We start from the raw sequence: 27811 nt of genomic DNA, 5'->3' as shown, positions 1-27811 counted from the left end.
GAATGCAAGCGGATCAGAAATAGGCAGCGAACCCCATCCCTAATACACACATATACCAATGGGTGGTGTCTCTTGATAAAGGTCCTCAAGTAGCAGCAAAGACTTTTGACTGAGACCTTGGGGAGCTGCTGTCCGTCAGAGCAGACAGCACAGGGCTATATGGACCAATATAAACTCCAAATAAATTTCCTTATGCATAACGTTCTGACAAGACTGTCACAGGCCAAGTACAAAGTTCAAGACTGTGCTACTCTAGTGCTCACTCATGTAGATATGGAGCCCACTGTGCCTTAGAATGGTTTTGCCTTTGGTTTACTAAGCCTGGGAGCAGGCAACAGCAAAGCCCAAATGATGCAGGCAGTACAGCATCATCAAATTGCATATTTTTGTATGTTTTTAACTACATGTAGTTTTATTTGTGAGCCGCCCTGAGTTCCAGTTTGGAAAAAGGGCGGGGTAAAAATAAAGTTTCATTCATTCATTCATTCATACAGCAGGCTTGGTTTTTTTTAAAGATAAGCCACTAAACCAGCCTTCCCCGATCTTGTGCCCTCCAGATGTTATGGACTATACTTCACATCATCCGTGCCCATTGGCCATTCTGGCTGGAGCTGGAGACCAAAAGATTTGGAGGGCACCAGGTAGGCAAAGGCTGCAATAGGACCTCCTGCTCCTGTCCAAGAGTCCCACAATTCCCCAGCACCACCAGTGCCACTAATGGCTCAGTTGGCCACCCATGCAACAGAGTGATTAATCCATCCCAGGCAGACATAGGCATAGGTTTCCTTAAACTACAGATCAAATGTTCCCCAATCTGGAAGCAAGAATATGCAGTTATATAGGACAAGCTTTGCCATGGAATGAGTGTAAGCCAGAGGGGGAAGGGAAGTGCTTACCTGCCTCTTATACTCCAAAACAGGATCGTAAACCTTCCAGCCATTTTCTGGGAAAACCTCTTTGTATTCAAATGCAAAAAGAGACTTAAAAACAAGAAGAGAGGGAGGGACCATTCAGCTCTTTTCAGCTTATTTTCCATTTTATTTGTTATCTAAAGTAACAATTTATGTGCAGCCTTTTTGTTCCTTCTATAACACTGAAGCATGAACGAAAAGCAGGCAGACTCAGAAACTGTCTTTGTACATGGTAATTAACGCATCAGTGTACATTTCTTCATATTCCTTTGTTCTCTGATCTATTACCTACGAAATCACCAAGGGGGCAGTGAAAGGGAGAAAGGGGGGGGTTAGGGTAACTTCTGAAGAAAGACTTGTGTGAAAGAACTCTCTTTTGACAGCATAAATACAGAGTAATCTTTCAAGGCAAGATCATATGGCTTTGTCGCATAAAAACAGCCACAGGGTGCTCACATTTGGTGGTGGTGGTAGTATTTTTTTTAAAAATGAAGAGGTTTACATTAGTGGTGACTCCAATATTCTGAACCTTAAAAGTAGTGATGGTGTCAGAAACTCAACTCAGTCAGTTTGGATTATAGTGTGCAATGAGGAGCTGAGCCAAAAAAACTCACAATTTTTTGTGTACCTTGTGCATATGCATGCCATGGCAAGCATCAAACCCTTGGGATGAATCAAAACAAAACTGATGAGTGGAAGCCCCACAGGTTGCATCAGTTGCTATGACCTACCATTTCAGAATGTTGACAGGGCAACCAAATGTTTGACTGCTGCCCAACATAAAATGCTACCTTTCCCTGCAACAAGACTAGGTTACCAGGGAAAAGACTGGTCTAAAATTTTATTTGGGAAAGCACTCAGATATTCTTCTCCCTCCCTCACCAGTGGCTTCCCTGGCAGTATGACTGTGGTACATCCCCGGCCACAGATACATCACATGGGGCTTCTGTTCCCGCTATCCAATGTTAAATTGAGTTCAAGAACCCCTGGCAAGATTGAAAGCTCTTGAATCCCTTCTCATTCATCCTACAAGCATGACATTTCATTGACAAAAATTGCTTTTATGTACAAAAAAAGCACTTACCAAATGATTCGACACCGGAAAAGCATATTTCATCAAGTTTTCAAATATGGACCTCCTTGTGCGACCCTCAGGCCTATGTGCAAACCGTAGGTTCCGGACATCCTGAAAAAGATTAGGAAAAACTCAGTCCTCCCATGAACATAATAGAACAGAACATTTCTTAATCTGACAAGGAACTGCTCACATCTTCTGGTTATAGAACAGCTTTGGGTTCCCAGATCTTGTTGGGTTACAATCCCCATGATCCCCAGCCAGCAAGGCCAATGGCCAGGGAGGATGAGCATTGTAGTCCAGTGACATCTGGGGACCCAGGGCTCAGGAAGGCTGTTACAGAGGATCTTTGGGCTTAGGCATATGAATTTGCCTTAACACTAACTTGGTCAAATTAGCAATCCACCTAGCCTGCTACTGTCTATTTTGAAAGATCTCAGGAAGAGATCTTTCCCAACACCTGCAACCTGAAATCTTTTAAACTGGATATACCAGGGATTGATCCAGGGACTTTCTGCATGCAAAGCATGTGCTCTACCACTGAGCAAGACCCTAGAGGGGTTATTCTAGAGTACATTTTAGCAAACACAGGCAGCAGTGGTGTGTGAAGGGGATGGGGGCCCCCTGTCACTCACCGGGGTGGCTTTGGGCAACGCAGTGGCAAGGTTGGGGGAGCTCTGAGTTGGCGGCCCCACAGGTGCAATGGATCATTGGTCCATGTAGCTCAGTAATGTCTACACTGACCGGCAGTAGGTCTCCAGCAAAATGCAGCATTTTTTTCTATGTTCCTAACAGGATGTCACTATCTATTTTCATGTCTCTCCCCAATGACAAGAGGGAAAAAGGATAGGAAATGGCAAGAATAGTGACTACAGGGCTGAAAGGATCACTTGACTTGGTGCAGGGTGGAGGCTTCTTCGCTGTTCAAAGAATCTCAAATTTCAATTCAAAGAAGAATAGCATGCCTCCTACCTAAACACATGAGTTGTTCCCATGGCAGACTGAACATAGAAAAGGCCTTGGATGGGCTCCGCAAAGGTTATGTGCAGCTTCTGAAACCTTGGCACCGTATTTTATTTCATTTCATTTATATACCTCTTTTCCAACTAAGAGCTCAAACCTGGGCCTCTCAGATCACACAGTCCAACACTCTAACCATAATACTGCACTGGCTCTCAAGTCACAGTACCTCAGCCTAACCTACCTCACAGGGTTGTTATGAGGATAAAATGGAGAGGGTGGAGAATCATATATGCCACCTAGAGGTCCTTGGAGGAAAGGTGAGATATAAATGTAAAAATAAATAAATAAATATTATAGTGTGAGGCAACAGGGCAGGAAATCCTCCTCTCGGTTTAGCCATCTCTGTTTCGAGTCCTACTTGGCAGCTTTCTGCAGGATGGACTTTTTAAAACCAGTGAAGAGGGATTTAAAAACCTGTAATTTTAGGAATATAAACAGGCCACTGCTGTGCACCAAGAACCCACCCACAGTTCACCAACCATAGATGAAAGAGTTTTTACCTTACACACAATCTCGAGGCCATACGAATTTTCACCACGGCTAGAAGCTCCTCCAATTTTCTCTACTCTGTTGATCATTCCTAGAGGGCCATCAAGAACAAACGGAGGGTCCTGGGGAAAACTGGAGTGTGTTAGTGAAAAGTCTAAAACAAATTAACACTGCTAGAAAGAGCTTGGAGCAGCCCACAGCTAAATGTCTGGACGAGGCTAGAGATGCATTTGTGTATTTCCTTACATTTATATCCCACCTTCCTTCCATTACGGAACATGCGGTTCCCAGAAAGTCACCCATCCTGGCACAGACCAGACTACTTAGTTTTAGCAAGGTGATGGGCCTCATTCCCTGGGACCAATATACTTATGAACATAAGAAGAGCCTTGCTGGATCTGGTCAACGGCCCATCTAGTCCAGCATCCTTTCATGCTGCCGCCAACCAAACGCCTGTGGGAAGCTACCTTTACCACTGGTCCACCTAGGCTAGTACCGTCTACTCTGACTAGCAGAGGGTCTCCAGGGTCTCAGGCTAGGTAGCCACTTACACACTGACAAAGAAAAATGTTATTATTAATAACAATAATGACACAGATTTGCATAAAAATGGCATGCCCTAATTTATATAGACACATGCAGATATAGAAACAATGGCTATAATGTTTGTTTTTAACATGCTTTAGAGTGCTTTTAGTTTTGTTTTCCTTCCTTCTGGGAGGAAAGGCGGGACATTCATTCATTTAATCAATCAATCAATAAAATAGAAATACAAGACATCTCATCATAGTGGGGAAGACTGTGATAGGTGTGCTTAGTCTGCTGTCCAGGTGCTAACTGTTGATGGGCACTATCAAGGCTCCCCCGTTCTCCCTTCTTAGGGTTTATCTTTAAACTTGGATTAGACAGCCACACAACAAAGAGGACACCTTCAGAGGACTGCCCTCTGACAGATCTTTAAACAGAGGACTGCCCTCTGCAAAGTTGGACACATGGTAGAGGTCTTTCCTCATCGCCTCCTACCTGATCCTTTTCACAGGGGATGCCAGGGATTGAACCAGGGACCTTCGGCATGCAAGCATGTGCTCTTTGCCACTGAGCTCCACCCCTTCCCAACTTGAACTTAAAATAAACAGGGACAAAAAACAGTAAAAAGAAATCCATTGGAGCCTTACCCTTTCCATGCTTTTAAAATATAGTCTGTAATTAGTAACTGTCAGAGTTCCTCTAATGGCGCCAGTGAATGGACAGATATGAGTAACATCTTTTGCTAGGAGGGAAAAAAAATACATATAATAAAAATGAGAACTGTTGTAGCAAGGCTTGGAACCCTTTTAATATCTCTCTAAGGCAGTGTGGTGTAGTGGTTAAGGTGTCGGACTACGGCCTGGGAGACCAGGGTTCGAATCCCCACATAGCCATGAAGCTCACTGGGTGACCTTGGGCCAGTCACTGCCTCTTAGCCTCAAGAAAACCCTATTCATAGGGTTGCCATAAGTTGGAATCGACTTGAAGGCAGTACATTTACATTTAAGGCAGGTATGGGGAACCTTTGGCCCTCCAGATGTTGCTGAACTACAACCCCCATCATCCTTAGCCATTGGCCATACTTGCTGGGAGCTGTAGTTCAGCAACATCTGGAAGGCCAGAGGTTCCCCACACCTGATTTAAGATTAAATATAAGCACAGCTGTGGTTTTTCTCCCACTGGAGAAAAATATGTAAAAGCCTCTTCTCAGTAGTTCTCCTTCTGTTTCATCAAGAGGAGGAGGATGCGGTAATGAGAACATTAACCAAAGAATAGGGATTTCACACCACACACACACTCTAAGGCTGCAATCCAATACATGTCTGCTCAGAAGTAAGCTCCATTGGGTTCAGTGGGACTTACTCCCAGGTAAGTGTGTAGGATTGCAGCCTAAGAGTACTGTTTCATGGACAGATGCAAAGACCATAAACAGGGCGGATGCCAGGCATGACTGGGCCCTTGGACACCAGCCTGCCCTGGGCCTGCAGTGCCATAGCCCAACCCCCCATATAGGTGGCGGGGGACTAATAAGTCCACCCATGCATCCCACCTAACTCTTCTGTCCCTGTGAATGATGTGCGCACAGAGCACATGTGTGCCATCAACTAAGATGGCAGCGGGGGCATCAGCCCCTCAGTTGGTTGATGGCAGTCATGCACACACCGCATGCACATCGTTCCCAGGGACAGGAGAGGTATTGAAGTCCACACTGATTGTATCGGGGGTGCCCAGGAGCTCCCTCTCCGTGGCAGAGTCAGACGCCGACACAGAACTGGAGCGTTATTCACCCACCTTAAGGAGGGGCCCTTCAGGGGCCCTCAGCCAGGGCCCAATCTGGCCACCCTCTGGCACCGGCCCTGACCACAAAGCAAGCCCTTTGTGGAGTGACTTTCCTTGAACATCCTGGCAAAAAATGTGCCTTCACCTGTCCCACAAAACCTGAAGTTATTTAACAACTAGCCGCATCTGCAGCCATGGATAATGAAGGGTTTTACATAACTCTTTAATAGCCCATTATCATTCCTGAACAAAGAAGTAATTTCAGCACAGAGAAAGAGCTTTCTGTTTAGTCTACTTTTGGGGTTCCAAAAAAAAAAAAATTAAAGAGTTTTCAGCTGAGGTGTATTTGTTCCAAGAAATGACTTCATGCTTCTTTCTGTTGTTCCAAAAAAAGGAGGAATGATGATCATCTCATTCCCTCTCTTTCTGATGTTGAATCTGTGAGTGCTGCTGCTTACGCAGCCAAAACAGGACTAGGGAGTTATCACCAGGCTTGTAGAAACTCCAAGGTTTACAGAAGTACCAAAAAATGGTTGGGGAAAAAGTTTTGGGGAAGCCTCTCCCCAACAACCCAACGAGGACTCAGTGTGCTCAGTGGCCACACTATGCTGATAGACTGTTTTGGAGGGTGGAGAGTAGAAAACCGTAAGAGGGTGAGAGGTAGAATAGAATGGAGTGGCTGAAATCCTGAAGAGTAGCCCTCCACGTTGCAACATTTTGTTGCAGGGTCCCCTTGTTTATAAGACATCATGCTAGATGCCTCTTGCACAGTACCTACAAATCAACAAGTCAGATATCGTACTAGAATTTTGTACTGAGGATTTTGGGAGCTAACTATTGGAGCTCAATTTACTACTCACCTGCTCTCAGGGATGGCTCTTCCATTATGATTTGTAGATTTGGGCTTACCATTATAAAGCAAAACTGCTACTTTGCTGTTTAGTTTACCTCTGCTCTATGCTACCCTGAATTTTGAAGTTCCATTTCAGTGTTTACCGGAGGAACATTCAAAATGTTAAAATTTGTTATTTTTCAAGGTATATTTCTTGAATTCTGTAAGTTAGCTGAGAGGTGGTCTCTGCTCCCTTTTCCAGGTTTTTCAAGTCAAAACACATTCCAAATAAATTTTAAATGAAAATAAACATTCCTCTTTTTATTTGCAAAACTGACATTTAAAAAAAAAGGATTGCTTTTTAAATTGCTTAATCTCACAATATCTTACCAGAGTGAAATGTAGTACAATAGGTGAACCAGTTTAAACAGCATAATTTATTACTGCGTTTATGCTTTAAAAACTAGGGGAATTTTTTCTTTAATTCCCCATTTTTTTGCAGGAACAGAGATTTTAGTTTTTAGTTACTACCATTAGGGCAAATACACAAAATCCATAATGACATTTAGAATTCCTTTCAGAATTCAAATGGAGCAGAACTGAAAGAATACTGGAATGCTGGAAGCAATAATTATGTAGTGAAATTTATAGAATCCGCTGATCCCCAATTTTTAGCACCATTTGGAGCATTAATCGTAGGCAGGTACCTTTGCTATATAGTTTTTGATGCTTGCTAAAAACATTTTTCTTTAGGCAAGCCCACCCAGCCACGCAAGTTTATGATGCATTTTTTTAAAGAAACTGTTGATTTGATCTATATTTTGATAATTTTATTATGTCTACTGTTTTTAAAGTCTTTTTGTAATTGCTATTTAAAAAAAATTAATATCTGATACTATTTTACGTAAACTGCCAAGAGGTTGTTTTTTAATCAAGTGGTATATAATCTTGCTCAATCAACAATAAAATAAAATACCAATTAGAATTTGTGCCTCAGGTACCAAAGTTTCTAAAAACAAACAAAAAAGAGAAAAATAATCCCCGGCTGATAAATATGAAACAAAAAAGTCCCAATGTGAAACAAAAAAGTTCCAGGTAACAAACTTAAACAAATTATATAATCAATCTATAAATACAAAGCATGAAAAGTCTAGGATTCTTATGTATGTATTAACAAAATTTAGTACATAAAAACTGACTTTTATTAATACCAAAAAACACAAGATCAAACAAGAATACAAAAATCCTGAAAATTTATGATAAAAAACCCTCTGCAATACAATAACTGAAATAAATACATAAACTAAACCTATATTAAATTAATATAACCACAATGTGAAAAAGTTTGTAAAAATCTACACAGAAAGGAAATCTCTGTACACCACATAAAATGTTCTTACAATTCTTCAGTCATGATCTTTAAATAGGTAAAATGCCACCATAGTATGTTCTTAACGTCCGGATCTCTTAACTGAAAATGTTAGACGTGTTTTGGTTCATTGGCTTCATTTGCACCCATCAATAGGAGCAATTTATAACCTTTGGGTCCTAGAATTTCATACTGATGGGTACAAGTTTTTGGAAGCTTGTGCCAACTGGAGATATCGGCTTCTGATTTTAACACAGTTGAGTGTGAAAACTGGATTTTATTTGGATGAACTCATATATAAAGGATGCTGCATAACAAAACAGGCCACTGAAGAATGCCAATGAGCCAAAACACTATTTAAAGAATATCTGAAGAATTAGAAGAACATTGTACGCAGTGTACAGAGATTTCCTTTCTGTGTAGACCAGGGCCGAAAATGGGAGACATTGGCGGGGGGGGGATTCCTTGCTTTAGTTCCCAGCTTGGTGCAGCAAAGAGGCCAGATTGGGCCCACTGCAATCATATAAAGGTAGCTGGGTTGGCAGAAGATCTAGTGGATCCTAGACCCCCCACACACAAACACCCTGTTTCGGAGGTTTCTACCAGCTACTGTTGGTAGAGATGCCACTGTTGGTAGCATCTGCCCATCTGCCATTTGGGTAGGCACATTAGGGCACTCCTCACTAGTAGGGCTTCTCTAATGACAACGGAGCTCCCCAGATGACAGACTTTGCAGTGCTGGCAGAGGGATGCCTCCATCCCATCCAACCCCACTCCAGCACTGGGGGGATTGCTCTTCCTGTAGGTGGTTTTTTTTTTTTTTTTTTTGCATTTATCAGAAAGAGAAATGAAGCTCACACTTGTCTACCACAGGATAGCAGGGCAAGGTCACTGGGAGTGGTTTGAATCATTGGCTTCAATTATATTAAAGGGTATTTCTTTGACAGTGAAGTCATCCAACCTTTAGAAGTGGCAAAGCATTCAACAGTCCAGGGCCAGCCCTATTGTTAGGCATGAACAGGAAAAACAGTGCAATCTACTCCAGCAACAAACTTCAAAGAAAAATATCTGCACTTACCCATGTCCTTAATGGTTTCTCCTGGTAGCAAGGGGGGCTCCTCCATTTCAGCCAATTTATTAGATTCCCTGAGAACCTAAGACAAAAATCAACTACATTAATGTAAAATGTTCATAAATGAACCATTTGAAACTTACCCATTCCATAAGAAATATATTTATCCAGTGATAAAGAGGACAATTGGATATTTGTTTTTATATTATTATTATTATTGTAATTGTTATTAATATTATTAGTCACTTGTTACCTAAAAGGTCTCCAAGTAACTTACATTTAAAACCATCAATGCATTATATCATTTAAAACTCATATAAAATACTAACTTTCTCATACAAACACCTACAATTTATATACCTGTACAGATGAACAAAAGGAACCAACCATAACAGCCACGGGAAGCTTTGGCAGCACGCTAACAGCAGAACAAAATCAGCTCAGTTCATCAAAAGCCTGGGGAAGAAGGCAAGTCTTTACTTGGCGCCGGAAAGATGTCAGTGAAGGCGCCAGGTAGACCTCACTGACTACACAAGAAATGATCTGCCATTCTTTCAAGGAGCTTAGAATCAACCACATGAGTTGTTTCACTCTAGTTGTCATGCAATTCCCATATGCAAGTTGCTTCTGTGTACATAGCAAGTTGTTTTATACCAGATCAGACCTATGGTTGACCTAACTGTCTACACTGACTGGCAGTGGCTCTCCAGGGTGTCAGAAAAGGGACATTCCCCGTCCTACCAGGAGAGGTACGCAGATTGTGAATTGTGACAATGCTATCTGCAGAAAGCAGGGGTGGTGACTCTGCGGCCCTCCAGATGTTGTTAGATGCCAGCTCCCATGATTCCTAGCCAACACAGTCAATGGTCAGAGATAATGGGAGTGCTGGAATATCAGTACCCACTGTAATGAGAAGAAAAAGCCAATAAAGGATTGATGTATCTAGACCGAGGAAGTTAAGTGGCCTTCCTGAGTTGTGAGTTTATTTCTTTTTCCTCTTTCCTCTTTGCTTATGTTGGCATCAGTAATGGCAGACGTTGTTAGGTAAAGGTCCAGTTCAAACCTTGCAGCCATGCCAGCCTTCCTTGGGAGCAAGACAAAGAACCTACTCTGCAACAGGTTGTCCATATATGGACAGCCACTAATTCCCCATCCCTGGGTTAAAGTGTGTGTGTGGTGCATGCGCGCGTGTGTGTTTTAAAAACAGGATCCTGACAGCAAGAACACCCTGCACCAATCACTGGAGTTATTGCTTTGGCACCTGGTATTCATATTGCACTCTTCTTTTGAAAATGGAAATGGACTGCCTTGAAGTCGATCCTGAGTTATGGCGACCCTACGCAGAGCTGCCCCTAGGCACTGGGAAGTGGGGCAGTTGCCCCGGGCCCCACGCTTTGGGGGGCCCCCGTGCTTGGCAATCTGAGGAGCTGGGCTGCAGCGGGGGTTTTCCTCTCTCTTCAGCCGTGCAGTGGCCATCTCGCCAGCCGCTTCCCGAGCTGATTTTAGGTGGGAGGTTTGAATCCCCTGCCTGCTCTTCAGCTGCGTGCCTGAGTCAGTGGCTTTCCTGTGCTGCCGCCGCTCATCAGCTGTGAAAATCTAGATTTTGACAAGTTGATTAATGATTTTGCAGAAGTGAAAGCAAGGAAAATAAATATTTGAGAATAAATATATAGTTTCTTATATTTGTATTATTTTAATTTTAATCCGAATGTAATTGCCCATCAACAAAGCAGCCAGGCCCAGGCATTTACAGAAATGATTAAATTCTGTCATCCTCGATATTTAAAACAATGGTTCTGCACAAAGTGTTTTCCGTTGTTTAGTTAGGGAGATAAGGATGGGAAAATATGCCTAGAAATAGACAGCCATATCTAGCAGATATCAACAAAGGGAAGACAGATGTCGAGAGACCAGTGAAGAAATGGATAGGTTGACTAGAGGCCTATTCCCTGAAGTGAAGGTAATCATATTTGTATTTAATAGGTTGTTAGCCTCATATGTAAATATTATAATTACATATATTCGAAAATAAAATCTCTCTCTCTCTCTCCACACACACACACAGAGAAAGAGAGAGAGAGAGAGAGAATGTGGGGGGCCCCCAACTATGCTTTTGCCCTGACCCCACACATGCTAAGGGTGAGCCTGACCCTACGAATAGGTTTTTCATGGTAAGCGGTATTCAGAGGTGGTTCGCCATTGCCTTCCTCTGAGGCTGAGAGGCAGTGACTGACCCAAGGTCACCCAGTGAGCTTCATGGCTGTGTGGGGATTCGAACCCTCGTCTCCCAGGTCACAGTCCAACATTTGCACCTGCACAGAATCTTCACCCCTCACGACCACAGGATTCACACAAGTTTCTACAGAAATGCCTCAAAAGGACCACAACAAAAACATGCACACACACACATGCGCGCACACACACAAACAAAAACTAACAACCTTGCTTTATGACAATGAAGGGACTTTTCCTGGAGATTATATAAACAGATGGGCTGAATAACTCAGCTTAGAAAGAATGAAGCCAGTGAAATCTCTAATCCCACAGAAAAGCCTTGCATCTTATTCTTTTGGCTTTTACGAGGGTAAAGAGGGGAGGGGGAATAAAATAAACCAGAAACACTCCATAAGCAGATGGGTTGTTTTATAATGATGCACATGGAAGAGCTCTAGAGGAAGTAGCCTGCAATATAGCAGCCAGCCAATCAGATTGCCCAGACCATCTCACAACATTCTATTCTGCTTAAAAACTGAACACAAGCAGACAATCTTGCACCAAGCTTTGAAATAACAGAAATACAAAAGGTGGTAGGTAACTCAGAGAATCTTATGCTGTTGCTGCTTTTTATGCAAAGTTCTGTAGCATGAACTGAAAAGCAAACAAATAAGCAAGGAAATCAATCAATCAATCAATAGTGCAAGTGCCTAGCAGGGCAGACACAATATTTCTGCTCTGAACTTTTAAAAAGTTTACAAAGATTATATATAGACATCTAGGTGTGTGTATGTACAACCAGCATAAACCAGAACACTTCTGACTGACTTTTCCCAGAGCTGCCCCATTTAATTAACACAATCAGAAACTCCAATTTTGCATTAACACAAGGGGAACAATGCACACCTCAGTTCAGCACTTTTTACAGATACGAGAGCTCCAACATTTATGTTGCGATTTAAGGTACTTCCAGATGATCGCTGGATTCAATAGAATACCAGCAAGTTCATGTTGCGCAATTAAAATGAAGATGGTGCTCTTGAGCAACAAATCCACTTTGGGTAGAGACACAGCTGCAGTTGTGCTGGCTTCAGTGCACCTCCACCTCTGTTTTCTGAATGTGGGAACACGTGATGCTAGTCATGCTCCGCCCCCTTTTACTCCAAAACTTCGGAAGTTGCAGCTTCAATGCGCGTTTTGCTTTGAAGTCAAGCTTCAGACAGACTTCAGAACTGATTGGCCATCAACCCCATTGCAAATCACAGACACAGGGATTGGCCCAATGTTTGCTGTGGGTGGTCCTCATCGGCAGTGGGGAAGGGAGGTGTGTCCAGCTGTGAGCAGAGTCGTTTCAGCTGAGGAAACAGTCTGGCTACTTTTGAAGCAACTTTTGCATCTGCAGCCTTTTAAAAAAAAATGGACCTTTTGCAGTAAAGAAAGTGACAGAAAAATTCAGAGGAAAACGTGGAATAGCAATTGTTCGACGCAAAGTTGTATAATGGCCCTACAAACAAATCAGAAGGAATGCTCAACAAGTAGCTGAGTCATGTAACTTCCCTGCAAACTTTGTGCAAAGAAATCAGGTTGAATGCTCAACGAACAGTTGCCTAGAAGCAACCTTACTTTTATCTATTTTGGTTGATTTTTATATTGTTTTAAATTTTGAAATTGTGTTTTAAATTGTATATTTGTTTTAATGTTTTTGATTGCTGTAAACTGCCCAGAGAGCTTTGGCTATGGGGCAGTATACAAGTGCAATAAATAAATAAATAAATAAAGCTACCTTCACCCTGTTTTCTCAGGTTTCCGCTTCTCTCCCAGAGCCACATCTGAGCCTTCCTTAAAGGTCCTTCTCAAGAAAGGTGGGGAACTCTGACTAGCTGAGCAGTTGGGTGGGCTGATTTTTCCATCAACTATTTGCAGCTAAATCCCCCCATATGACCTACAGATAGACAGAGAGATCCTTCGGTGAGGACACTCAATCAAAACAAAACATGATCCTGACCCTCATGCCGGCTTCAGCGAGAGTCAGCACAGATATGATTCAGTATGCATAATGGAGAAATGGTCACTGATTCATAGGGTCACCATAAGTCGTGATTGACTTGAAGGCACATAACAACAACAACAACAACGGAGAAATGCTTGGACCCCTCTATTGCTATTTATTGCCTCCTGTTGTTCAACTTCCCACCCAATTATGCAAGAAAGAAAAGCTACCTCCTTGCTACCTTCCGTGGTTTAGCTATGAAGAATGCCACTTTCCAGAGGTTCCCCAATGAACGCCACTTTAGTATACTACTACTACACCCTCCCCTCCAGGAAAATGAGCTACTGCCATTAAGTGAACAATCCCAACGATGGATTATGTTAAACCGGCATAAAGTATGCCAGATCCAAACCCTTTTCAGGAGCGAAGCTACTGCTGGCTGAGCCAGCCAAAGCCTGGCAGAGGGAAAACAAGCCTTTAAAAGAGAGTTTGACTTATACTCCACTCTTTAGACAAAACGGATCTTGAGTGGCTTACAAAAATCACCTCTAAGGTGGTCCCTGCCCTCAGGCTCGAAAAAAGACATGTCATGTGAGGAAAAAGGAAATGGAGGGTGGAGGGGAAAACAAGCTCAACTGTAAGTTCTTAAAAGTTACCGTTCTTATATGTTCTTAAAAGTTACAATGTCAATGGCAGTTCTAGTGGTCTTGCCTTTGATAAAGAGCAGTCCCTCCTCTGAAGTACTCTTCTCCCCAGAAGAGATCCAGGACCAGACTAGGTAACAACATCCAGGCCAAGAGGACAGGGTAGCTCCTGCCACAGAGTCCTTCCCTCAGACAACTGGCTTTTGTCTCGGTACAGATCTTTGCACATTTCCCATTCATTCTCCTCCTAAAATTGCATAGTTGGTTTTAAATTTTATTTCTCTAAAAACAACCCTGAGTTTGTTCAGATTACACCCGAATACCCCCCTCCAGCTACTGGTAAATTAAGTGCAGCTTGCCAAGGGGTGGGACCTGGTTTTAGCTTTGAGTTAAAATAAATTAGCAACTATCAAGGGAAATCGGTGCAATGCAGTAGCGCTAATTCATCATTTTTCTTTTCTTTTTTTAAAAAGGAAACAAGAAAAGAATGTTCTAACAATATCTTTGCCATTGTGTCCAACAATGAAGCATTAGCTTCATAATCCAATTATGAATTTCACTTACGAATTTTGCCACTGGCACAAACCAGGAGTAGCAAACAAGAAATTACTATAAGAAACTGAGTGTTAAGAAATCAAAGATGAAAACGGGTGTTCCATCAGAAGCTGCCTTATACGAGTCAGACTACTGACCTACCTAGCCCAGTATTGTCGGCACTGGCTAGCAGCAGCTTTCGAGGGTTTCAGAGAGGGAGCCTTTCCTGGCCACACCTGGAGATGCTGGGAATTGAACCAGGGAACTTTTGCATGCAAAGTGTGTGCTCCACCACTGAGCAACAACCCTTTCCCTTAAAAAAAAAAAACTTATTCAAAGAAACACAAAGCCCACAGATATTATAGCACAACATATTATCCAATTACTTTTATCTAGGCACTTGACGGGGCTATCTAAACTGAAGTACAGTCCTGATTGCTTCACTTTCAGACGAAAATCAGAAGAAGAAAATCCCTTACCCTGTAGTATATTGCAAAAAAGAAAGGAAAAGGGGGGAAAAGATTGCAGAACAGCTCGCAGTTGGAAGGAAGAGACAACCCTCAAAGGAAATAAAGGATCACCTCTCAAGAGGACATTCCAAGGCTAAACGCCCCTAAACTTTCTGTTCCTCATGAATGACCAGAGCTTGGAAAAGTTACTTTTTTGAACTACAACTCCCATCAGCCCCAGCTAGCATGGCCACTGGATTGGGCTGATGGGAGCTGTAGTTCAAAAAAGTAACTTTTCCAAGCTCTGCGAATGACAATCATAAATACTTTCAGGAAGGCTTCTGCACTGCACATTTAGTGCCTATGCAAACATCTAGGGGACCTTGAACATTATTAAGATCACCTTCTTCTTTGGCTGTCTGTTGAAACACGAATACGCTCCAGGCACTTCCTTTCTTCCCTCGCCTCAGAGACAGAAGATTGACCGAGTCTGGCTTTCACTGATCTAATTTGCGCTAAATCAATATATTGTAACCTGGGCTTTTGACAGGTCTATGACGAGAGAGCTATAAATAGAGGGTAGGAGAAAGGACAGTTAGTATTAAAGGAGAATCCTGCTCAAATAAGCAAAATTCCTCCACATCACTAGACAATTGAGGACGGGGTGTGCGGGCTGTGCGTGTGCTGCGGTAGAGAAGCAAAAACTGCAGTGCTTAGGAGCTGCGCTGTCTTTGGAAAAGAAAGTGCAGAGAAGGAGTTATAAACAGTGGATGAACTATGCTTGCCAAGATATAAGGAACTGATGAGTTCAAAAGAAATTGCTTCATGACCTTCATACTTCTAAGGGACATTTCGGGCACTGCAGAAAAGAGAAGCTCCTGCATTGCCAACACAGGTTTCTATAGTTCCTTTTCATTAACAGTTGAAGGGCATTTCTATGTTTGATAACATGGGGCAACCCATTGGTGCACCTACTCATGCGCCCAAGTCAGCGTCGGACTTCCTCAGCCATGTTCCATAGCCTTCAGAGACTGAGATGAGCAAGAATGAGAGAGAGAGCCTTTTCAGCAGTGGTATCGCAACTGTGGAATGCTCTTTCGATAAGGGAGGCCCAAAGTGAAGCACTGAAAAGCCTTCAGACTGGTGTTTTTTTGCAGGTGTAGTGTCCTTGACACAATAAGTGGTGGATTTATTCTGCTTTATGAGTTATTCTGGGATGCTTGCCCAATGCTACCACATTATCGCTGTCAGGATGGGCAATAGTGCAACAAAAGTTGTTAAAAAAAACTCCCAGAACATTTACGGCATGAAAAGTTTCAAGATTTCAGTGAGAAATTACTGGGCATATAATGTTTTCTTCCCCTTAAGAACAAGACGCAGATAATATCTCATCAGGAGATTTATTCCGTACAATGTAGGAATTGGGCCTTTAGTGTGGTGGCACCTGTACATTGGAACTCTTTCCCTTTAAGCATCAGACAGGAGTTGTCTCTATTGTCTTTTGGCACCTATTGAAGACCTTCTTTTTTCAACAAACCCTTTAAGTGGAGATATTTACCCCAGTATGCCTCCGTTTTGGATTTGAAATTGTTTTTTATACATGGTTTTATTGTTAGTGTTTCTATTGATGCTTTTATTGTTAATAGCCTTTTGGGATGGTTCAAAGGAATTGATTTGTAAATAAAGTGAAACAAAAATCATTCGGACCATAGTATTCCCAATCCCTATGTATGGATGTGAAAGTTGGACAATGAAAAAAGTGGATAAGAGAAAAATCAACTCATTTGAAATGTGGTGTTGGAGGAGAGCTTTGTGCATACCATGGACTGCAAAAAAGACAAATAATTGGGTGTTAGAACCCAGTGTGGCATAGTGGTTAGGGTTTTGGACTATGACCTGGAAGACCAGGGTTCAAATCCCCACATAGCCATGAAGATCACTGGGTGACCTTGGGCCAGTCACTGCCTCTCAGCCTCAGAGGAAGACAATGGTAAAACCACCTCTGAGTACCACTTACCATGAAAACCCTATTCATAGGGTCACCATAAGTCGGAATTGACTTGAAGGCAGTACATTTACAAATTAAACCAGAACTATTACTAGAAGCTAAATGATGAAACTGAGGTTATCATACTTTGGACACATCATGAGAAGACATAACTCACTAGAAAAGACAATAATGCTGGGAAAAACAGAAGGGAGTAGAAAAAGAGGAAGGCCAAACAAGAGATGGATTGATTCCATAAAGGAAGCCACAGACCTGAACTTACAAGATCTGAACAGGGTGGTTCATGACAGATGCTATTGGAAGTCGCTGATTCATAGGGTTGCCATAAGTCGCAATCGACTTGAAGGCACATAACAACAACAAAGCCTGCTGCCCTCAACACCCATCGCCAGGGCTAAGATTCAACTACAATTCCATTTGTTGTTGGGGGCAGAGGGGGAATCGCTTCCTTTGCCTCAGGCAGCACATTTCTTGGGCCGGCTCTGCTGGAGGCAGGGATGGGAGAGCAGATTTGGGAAAGCAGGGAGACTTGGGGACAGAGAAAGATGCAATGGAGAACGGAAATGCAAGGGCTTATAAGGAGAAACTAATGACTGTACAGTGATATAGGGGGTCAGAATAGGGCTTGCATGACCAGAGTTCAAATCCCCGTTCAGGCATAAAGCTGAGTGACCTTCAGCAAGTCACTGTCTCTCATAGGGTTGTTGTGAGGATAAAATGGAGAGGGGAGAACCATGTACTTGAGCTCCTTGGAGGAAAGGTGGAATAAAAATGCAATAATAAATAAATAAAAATAAAATAAGTTTGTTGGGTACTAGCCATGCAGATAGGTCTGAGAGGAAGATGGAGGCTGGTGTCATGGCTGCAGATGTCATAAAAAGCACTGGGGCTTCCTAAAGCAGGAGAAAGCAGTGTCATTCTGACATACAGGGGAAGCATAAATTCTTCTTTTATATTTATGTCTCACCTTTCCTCCAATCAGCTCAAAAGGTGCATACTCTGTGCTTCCTCCACCTTTTTTCCCTGCAACAACCCTGTGAGGTAGGTTAATCTGAATCATGGTGACTGGCCCAACGTCAACCCAGTGAGCTTTATTGCAGAGCAGGGATTTGAACCGGAGCCTCTACAGTCCCTTGTCTGGAACTCTAATCACGACACCACACTGGCTGCCAACTCACACTCTTTTGAAAATGGTTTCCCCATAAGATGTGAATCCATTTGATGGTATTATCATCTATTTAGCCAACATTTATTCAGTTTGCTAAATGTGTACAGTAGGCCAAGATTCCCTAAAGTTCAACATAAACAGGGTTTGTTATGTTCCATCCTCTTTGTTCCAGCCAAATTTAATTAACTACCTTGGCTGCAATCCCATGCATATTTAACTGGGTGTATGCCCCACTGAACATAGTAGGACTTACTTTTCAGGAAGCATGCATAGAACTGAACTGATGGCAAACTCTTCTGGGAGAGAAGTATGGTTTTCCTTGGCATAATTACTGTTGCCAACACTGAGCCCATGGAATTGGGCAGGCTACAAACATATTAATATTAGAAAGAATAGCCCACTGGCATGAAGAGCCAGATTATGAATCCCCACTCAGCCATGTAGCTCACTAAGTGACCTTGAGCCAGTCACTGTTGCGTAAACTAACCTACCTCCAGGGTTGGTGCCAGAGGACGGCCAAGTTGGGACCTGGCAAAGGGCCCCTGGGGCCCAGACCCTGACACAGATCGCGGAGAGGGAGCTCTCAGGCATCCCCCCAATACAGACAGTGCAGGCTTCAGTAAGCCCACCCACATGCCCCACTATCTCTCCCGTCAGTGTGAATGCCATGTGCACTGTGCGCATGTCTGCCATCACTCAAGATGGCGGTGGTGGGGCTTCCCTAAGGGACTGATGCCCCCACCGCTATCTCAGTTGATGGCAGGTATGTGTGCTACAAGCGCATGTCATTCATACAACATGAGAGGTAGGTGGGGTGTTAGGCTACAGTACCGTAGGCCCACAGCAGGGTGGTGCCCAAGAGCTCAGTCATGTCTGGTGCCGGCCCTGCCTACCTCACAGGGCTGTTCTGAGGATAACACAGGGAGGGAGAACCATGTTCTTGAGCTTCTTGGAGGAAAGGCAAAATATTAATGTAACAATTAATAGTTTGGGACCAGTTTACTTGTGGGATTACCTTTTGCCATGTATGTCCACTCAACCGCTTCAATCTATGTACTGGCACTGTTAGAGGTGCCACATAATACTCATTCTGCAGTTGCAAGACATCACTCTTTTAGTGTGGCAGAACCTGCCCTTTGGAACTCCCTGCTTACTGACATCAGGCAGGCACCTTTGTTGTACTCTTTTTGGCACCTGCTTAAAACATGTTTATCTAAGCAAGCCTATCTAGATGTATAGAAGTTGCATGTGCTTTGATTTGTTTTTAGCTTATTGTCGATTTTAATGAGCTGTTGGATGTTTTTAAACACCTGTTTTCAGCTGTCTTTTTATTGATAATTTGAATGTTTTGTTTTACATTTTTGTAAACCGCTTTGAAGTTTTATTACAATTAAGCGCCCCTGGGCTTCTTCTGACAGGAAGGGCGAGATATAAATTTAAACAAACAAACAAAATCCTGGAGCTCCTTGGTATGGCATCCCTTCCTTATCTCTTTTGCCCAGACCAACAGCTGGACAAGTTGGATCTCCTTTATCCACCGACTCATGGCACAGAAGGCCGTCCACTTCCTGCCTCAGCCTATTTCAGAAGCCACTTGCTGGGGTGTCACCGCCACTAGAAAGCTAAAGCACAGCTTGTCTAAAGGGATGCCCACATTTTCTGGGATTTCTATGCCAGGGAAAACCAAAGTGTTTCCTTCATGTGGTTAGAAATGATGCCAAACCACAAGGGTATCACTCCACACACATGGAGAGAACAACACACAGTCCATTCTCCTGGCAGCAGCCAGGCAGCTAAAATACATCTGAAGGATGCCTTCTCCTGACAGTGGCCACATTCACCCCAGCCATTTATTCCACTTTTATTCTACTTTAAACAGTCATGGTTTCCCCCAAAGAATCATGGGAAGCGTAGTTTGTTAAGGGTGCTGAGAGCTGTTAGGAGACCCCTATTCTCCTCACAGAGCTACAGTTTGTCAGAGTGCTTTAACAGTCAATTCCTCTTCCCAGAAAACTCTTGGCCATGAAGCTCACTGGGTGACCTTGGGCCAGTCACTGCCTCTCAGCCTAACCTACCTCACAGGGTTGTTGCAAGGATATAATAGGTGGGAGACAACCATATTTGTACACCACCTTGAGCTTCTTGGAGGAAAGGTGGGACAGAAATGTAACAAATAAATAAACAAACTACCTGTCGTTCCACAACAGTAAGCTGGCTCTTTGGCCAGTGAGACCCTTCTTTTCCCACCACCCCAGTTGTAGCTGGGAAGTTCCTATTATTATTTTCATTTATATCCTGGTTTTTATATAAGGTGCTCAAAGATTATTTTTCCCCTCCCCATGTTATCCTCTCAACACCCCTCAAAAGTAGGTTAGATTTATAGACACTTACTGGCCCAAGGTCAGCCGGTGAGCTTCATGGCTGAGCAGGGATTTGAAACCAGGTCTGGCAGGAGGTCCTAGTTATCATGTGTCTCTTTAACATGGAAACTTATACATTTGGAATGCCTGATGGTAACATGGCATGTTCAGAGACTAATAGTTTGTTCCAGTATCCAAAATGCAACACGAGATAGTGCTGGAAGATGAGACCCCCAGGTCAGAAGGCACTCACCGAGCTACTGGGGAAGAACAAAGGACAAGTACGAGTAAGTGCTGTGACTAATGACGCGGCTGGGTCAAAGCCAAAAAGAAGCGCAGAGGCTGATGTGCATGTGATGTTCCTGCTTATATTGTAAATATGGCAAGTGCTGGTTATATAGAAGACATATGGTAAGTGGAATGAAAGAGGAGGGGGAGTATATGAGCAGTAGAATGCTGGATGATTGGCTGAGCGTTTGAATAGCTGAGAGTATAAATGGAAGAATGACAGTTGAATCAGGGTGGTGGATGTTGGAGGTTGAGAGCAGGTGAAAGAGGTTTTGGTGGTGTTTGGAGGTTGTTGTTGTTGAGAGTGAGTCGGAGTTCTGAGGCAATTAATGAGAAGTCAAGTACATGTCAGAACATATATGAAACCATAAGCTTGTCAACAAAGTAATTAAGTAATCTTGTTATTTTTAGTGTTCAATAAATATTTATTGGTTTACAAAAAGCCTGATTCTTCAGCTGCGATACACAATCCAGGGGGGATGGCAGAGTAACCAAGGCTTAACAGTAATTGTATCGAATGGTGGCAGCGGCGGAGAAAAAAATATTGTATCCAGTACCACAGAGAAACCCAGGGCTGTAAGCTTCAGTGCAAGAGGCTGCAGGGGGGTTTGGGATTTACCTATACCCATAGACACAAGGTATCAAGATAGCCTGGCAGAGACTAAGGCACAGTCTAAAGCAGCCTTGTCCAACCTTTGGGCCACAGATGTTGCTGGACTACAGTTCCCATAATTCCTGACCATTGGCCATGCTGGCTGGGGCTGATGGGAGTTGCAGTCCAGCAACATCTGTGGCCCAAAGGTTGGACAAGGCTGGTCTAAAGGTTATAAGAGATACAGAGTGTTGAGTAGTAAGGCCTAGCAGGGGGATCTTCTGAGAACTGTGCTAGAGCTGTAAAGGGTAAGAAGAAAACCTGATGTTCCTGTCTGCTGGTAGCCACAAGTGAGAGCTTCACAGGTGGTGCCGGGGAAGGACGTCACAGTGCACACATGTGAAAGGAGAGTCTGGAGTTGTACAACACACACAATAGGAACATGGAATGTGAGAAGCATGAACCAGGGAAAGTTAGAAATTGTCAAGCAAGAAATGGAACATATCAACATTACAATACTTAGTGTGAGTGAATTAAAATGGACGGGAATGGGACATTTTCAATCATGCAACTACACAATATTTTATGCAGCAAATGAGAAATTAAGAAGAAACTGGGTTGCTTTAATAGTAAGAAGTGCTGTAGCAAAACAATTAAGAGCTATAATGCAAGGTCTGAGCAAGTTATATTAATGATATTTAATGGGAAACCTATTAACATAACCATCATCCAAGTCTATGCTCCAACGGCAAATGCAGAAGAAGAGGAATTGGAGAGATTTTACGCAGAAGTACAGGAGGAAATTGACAGCACACCAAAACAAGATGTGCTGATAATCATGGTGGACTGGAATGCAAAAGCAGGGAACAGAGAAGAACTAGGAATTATGGGGAAATGGGGCTTAGGAGACAGAAATGAAGCAGGAGAAAGACTTGTTGAATTCTGTGAAGCCAATAATTTGTTTCTTGCAAACACATTTTTTGAGCAACTGAAAAGACTACTGTGCACGTGGACATCACAAAATGGTCAATATAAGAATCAAATTGATTATATAATTGGTAGTAGAAGATGGAAAAGTGCCATACTTTCTGCAAAAACAAGACAAGGAGCAGACTGTGGTACAGATCATGAACTGGTCATATAAAAAATCAGAGTAAAGTTAAAGAAGAGCAACAAAGCAATCATAATGCCAAAATACAATTTAAATAATATCCCAGAAGAATATAAAGAACAAATAAGGAATAGATATGAGGATTTAAACTTAGTTGACAGAGAACCAGAAGAACTATGGAATGAAGTCAGAGACATTATCAGGGAAGAATGCAAAAAGACAATACCTCTCATTAAAAAGAGAGAAAGACAATGGATGACTGAAAAAATCCTTAAAATGGTTAAAGAGAAAAGGAAAGCAAAAGTAAGAGGAGATAGAAACATGGTTAGAACCCTAAATGCAACAATACAGTGACTAGTACGTAGGGACAAGGAGAACTATTATAATAGTTATTGTATAGAAATAGAAGACAATAAAAAGGGTAGAACAACAGCCCTATTCCAAAAGAATAGAGAAATGAAAGGGAAATATAAACCAAGGGTAGGGATGTTGAATAATCAACAGGGGAACACACTGACTGACTGAGATGAAATAAAAGGAAGATGGAAGCAATACACCGAAGAACTCTGTAGAAGAGATGTAAGGATGACAGATTCATTCACAGAGGAACCGTATGATGAAGAACCAGAAATTTTAGAATGTGAGGTGAAAGCTGCTCTCAAAATACTTGGAAGAAACAAATCACCAGGAGCAGATGCCATACCAATAGAGTTGCTACGAGCTACTGAGACTGAATCTGTCCAAATTTTGACAAAAATTTGTCAACAAGCAATGGCCCACAGACTGCAAGCGTTCAATATATATCCCAGTTCCAAAGAAAGGGGATCCCAGAGAATGCAGTAATTATCAAACTAATGCCTTAATATCCCATGCAAGTAAAATAATGCTCAAGATTCTACAACAAAGGCTCTTAACGTATGTTGAATGAGAAATGCCAGATGTCCAAGCTGGATTTAGAAAGGGAAGAGGCACCAGAGTTCATACCGCAAACATACGTTGGATAATGGAACGGACCAAGGAATTTCAGAAGAAAATCACCCTGTGCTTTATAGATTACAGCAAAGCCTTTGATTGTGTAGATCATGAAAAACTATGGAATGCTTTAAAAGAAATGGGGGTGCAACAGCATCTGATTGTCCTGATGTGCAACCTATACTCTGGACAAGAGGCTACAGGAAGGACAGAACATGGAGAAACCGATTGGTTCCCCATCGGAAAGGGTGTGAGACAGGGGTGTATTTTATCACCATATTTGTTTAATCTATACACAGAACATATCATACAGAAAGTGGGATTGGACCAAGATGAAAAAGGTGTGAAAATTGGAGGGAGAAATTTAAGATATGCATATGATACCATACTATTAGCAGAAGCCAGTAATGATTTGAAACGAATGCTAATGAAAGTTAAAAAGGAAAGCACAAAAGCAGGACTACAGCTGAACATCAAAAAGACTAAAGTAATGACAACAGAAGATTTATGTAACTTTAAAGTTGACAATGAGGACATTGAACTTGTCAAGGATTATCAATACCTCGGCACAGTCATTAACCAAAGGGAGACAATAGTCAAGAAATCAGAAGAAGACTAGGACTGGGGAGGGCAGCTATGAGAGAACTAGAAAAGGTCCTCAAATGCAAAGATGTATCACTGAACACTAAAGTCGGGATCATTCAGACCATGGTATTTCCGATCTCTATGTATGGATGTGAAAGTTGGACAGTGAAAAAAGTGGATAAGAGAAAAATCAACTTATGTGAAATGTGGTGTTGGAGGAGAGTTTTGCGCATACCATGGACTGTGAAAAAGACAAATAATTGGGTGTTAGAACAAATTAAACCACAACTATCACTAGAAGCTAAAATGATGAAACTGAGGTTATCATACTTTGGACACATCATGAGAAGACATGATTCACCATAAAAGACAATAATGCTGGGAAAAACAGAAGGGAGTTGAAAAGGAGGAAGACCAAACAAGAGATGGGTTGATTCCATAAAGGAAGCCACAGACCTAAACTTACAATGCCCTGAACTTATGTTATGTATTATTTATTGATACAATTAGTGAGAAATCTGACATAGCTTTTCATTAAGTAGTGCAGGGAAATCAGGCATAAAATCAGTTAGACTACATCTCAACCCCACCTCCAGCTTTTTGTGCAATATCTGCGACCTATATTTTGATTTCACCATTTTTACCACAGAAAACAGAGCCATGTTAGAGAAAAGTTCTTCTCCCTCTCTCATAATACCAGAACTCGTGGACATTCAAAGAAGCTGAATGTTGGAAGATTCAGGACAGACAAAAGGAAGTACTTCTTTACTCAGCGCATAGTTAAACTATGGAATTTGCTCCCACCAGATGCAGTAATGGCCACCAGCTTGGATGGCTTTAAAAGAAGATTAGACAAATTCATGGAGGACAGGGCTATCAATGGCTACTAGCCATGATGGCTGTGCTCTGCCACCCTAGTCAGAGGCAGCATGCTTGTGAAAACCAGTTGCCGGAAGCCTCAGGAGGGGACAGTGTTCTTGCACTCGGGTCCTACTTGCAGGCTTCCCCCAGGCACCTGGTAGGCCACTGTGAGAACAGGATGCTGGACTAGATGGGCCACTGGCCTGATCCAGCAGGCTCTTCTTATGTTCTTATGTTCATGTTGAACCAAAAATTGGAGTTTTTAAATAACTGTGTTTAGACCTGTGAACACATTTTGAGTTAAATATGAGTCCACATCGTAACAATTGAATCATCTTTCTAATGCTGAGAACTTTGAAGTAAAATCACATCTGTCTCAAAAAGGAGCCTCTCCAAAGAAAGAAGCCTCACAAACTCTTGCGATAGCTAAGAACTGTAGATGTCAAAGTTCATTTTGCAGCGAATAGGACCTGAGGATGAATCTGTGATTGTTAAGGGCGGAGGGTAGGCACTTTTTTGAACTGGTATATGTATAAAAGAATTTTATTAAATTTTCATTTAAAAGAATAGGTGGTAGAAGTAAAGCACTAATTCGCTACAGGTCAATAGCTGTTTCACCACATGTGACGAGCAGTGACCATGATGGACACCAGGACTCTAAGATACAGTAACACTGCAGGAGGGGCGTGCATGGAGAGATGGCATCACTGCCTCTTACCAGGGCAGGGCGGTAGCAAGATTGGGGCTGTGCAGGCGCATGGGCAGAGCCAAACTGGTGTTCCCACTGGTACACCTGCACAGCCCTAATGTTGCTGCCGCTCTGCCCCAGCCCAGTAAGTGGCAGTGATGATGCTAGGAGGGCAGTGGTGCAATGCTGCCCCTCCGAGCCAACCACTCCTGTAAAGCAGACAAGTACGAAAACAGTATATGGACTATACAACCCATAATGATATCATCTGTTATCCAGACTAGGAGATGGTCAGCACAGGCTGCAGTGTACCCTGTAGAACAGGGGTGGGCACAAGGTAGATCAAGATGTACTATAGACATACAAGGAAAATGATAGATCCTTCTTCAGCAGGTTAATACAAAATGAAGAGTCATTCTATCTATGCAGCAAAGTCACATGTGTCTCCTTCCCCCAGCTCCTGGACTATACTATTCAGAATCAGGGGGGGATTATATGCTTGAATGCTTCCTTATGCATTAAATACAACACGCAGGCGAGAAGCAATCTAACCATAGTCTCTTCCTTGAACTGCTATTTTTCTATGCATAGAAATGTTTTCCTCATGGAGGAGCACTGAAACCTATGGTTCTCTTGCCTAAAATTTAACATAGTACAACAAAAATAAAAATAAACAATAACATGACTCTGCTGCATGTGTAGATTGGCTCTAAGGCTTACCCTTAGGTCTGGAGAAAAGTTTTCTGTAGATGTGGAGACAGAATCCGATGAGACGACTGAAGCAGATTTTGTACGCGCTGAATGATCTGAATGAGAGGTGGAGGCACTAGAGGAGGAAAGCGGACAGGAAAAATACAACTGGTTTTGTAGTGTTGTACACTTTGTAGTGTTGTACACTTTGTAGTGTTGTACATTCTGGAGAAATTTCTTCACAGCCTCTTTCTGATCAAGAGGTCCCAAAACAAATGGTGCTTAATCGTTTAACTATTATGATGTGGAGAAATATGCCAAAGAAGTAACAAAGCTCAGCAGGGCACAACATGAGATTACAGTCCAGGAACAAACTCAATACAGTAGGGCCCCACTCATACGGCGAGTTAGGTTCCAGACCCCCGCCAAAAAGAGAAAATTGCCGAAAAGTGAAACACCGACAATAAAATGGTGCCCAACGAACTTCTCGGAGTGTGTCATGCCGAAAAATGCTGAAAAGGCGGAACAAGAGTCGTATGAGTGGGGCCCTACTGTTATTGAAAACTGCTGTATTAGCAGAATGCCGAGAAGCGGAACACCGATAAGCGGGGCCCTACTGTAGTTTCTTTGGATGTCACAATAAACTATGGGTTATCATGACTGGAATGAGTCTGGAACGCGTCAACCTTCCACTTTGCGGACTCTCCCTCTCCTCCTCTGGTGCAGTCATGAGGAAATTGGAAGCTTTCAGTTCTAATTTCAATTAAGCACTATTTAGCATTACATCCTAACTCTAAACTGTGGTTAATCTTAATCATGGTTTAATGAAATAAGCCAGCTTCATACACCAGTTTAAAGTTGGCTTGATTCAAACAAATCACAGTTAAGATTATTCACAGTTCATTGGGGTTGAACACCATGATAAGTAGTGGATAATTGAAAATGGAGGCAAAAAGCTTCCAAATGCCTCCTGGTAGCCATGCCAAAAGAGTAGGGTGGGTGGAAGCCTGTCATAATAAACCATGGTTTATCATCATGACATCTGAATGCAGGTAGTGAGAATGACACTCTAAAGGTACAATCTTCAATTCAATTCAAACAAGCTTGACCTCATTGCCCTGTCCATCCTCCCCTACCCCAGTCCTGGACACCCCTATCAGGAGGTGGGCAGAACAGCCCCTTCTCTGTGCACCTGCCACCTTTCCACACTGGCCCTGTTTGGGGATATTTAGTTTAGAAGAGGAGGTAATGAGGTACATGGCAGAGGTATATAAAATTATATATGGTGCTGAGAATGTGGATGAAGTTGAAGGGTGGATGACTAAGGATAAGAAAGTAGTTTTTACATAACACATAGTTAAACATGGAATTCACTGCCACAAAATGTCGAACGATTTGGGAAGCTTTAACAAGGGGACTGGACAGATTTATGAAGGAAGAGGCTATAGGCTGCTGCCACTCATGATGATGGCTATATATTACACCCAGAGTCAGAATCAGCATGCCTTTGAATACCAGTGGCTGGGGAACATGAGCGGGAGAATGCTCTTGCACTCAGGTCCTGCTTGCCAGCTTCCCA

At 42.6% G+C, this 27811-nt stretch overlaps 1 protein-coding gene across 3 annotated transcripts in view; it reads right to left on the bottom strand.

The window, feature by feature from the left end:
- Window positions 1-27811, bottom strand: part of MTMR2 (myotubularin related protein 2) — a 51752-nt gene that overhangs the window by 16174 nt on the left and 7767 nt on the right. For 2 of the 3 annotated variants that reach the window (XM_061628775.1, XM_061628776.1), the window contains exons 2-7: window positions 26263-26368; window positions 9085-9160; window positions 4674-4768; window positions 3510-3620; window positions 1996-2097; window positions 897-980 (exon numbers count right to left, since the gene is read on the bottom strand). In XM_061628775.1, coding sequence (XP_061484759.1) covers window positions 897-980; window positions 1996-2097; window positions 3510-3620; window positions 4674-4768; window positions 9085-9160; window positions 26263-26368 — 574 coding nt within the window. Of the gene's footprint in view, window positions 1-896; window positions 981-1995; window positions 2098-3509; window positions 3621-4673; window positions 4769-9084; window positions 9161-9438; window positions 9535-26262; window positions 26369-27811 lie in introns of all 3 variants that reach the window. The other variant, XM_061628777.1, reaches the window with a different exon arrangement.

The sequence above is a fragment of the Rhineura floridana genome, chromosome 5, assembly GCF_030035675.1.
Source record: "Rhineura floridana isolate rRhiFlo1 chromosome 5, rRhiFlo1.hap2, whole genome shotgun sequence".
NCBI classification, from domain to species: domain Eukaryota; kingdom Metazoa; phylum Chordata; class Lepidosauria; order Squamata; family Rhineuridae; genus Rhineura; species Rhineura floridana.
Note: the sequence above shows the minus strand (reverse complement) of the source record. Positions and strands in the feature narration are given on the sequence as shown.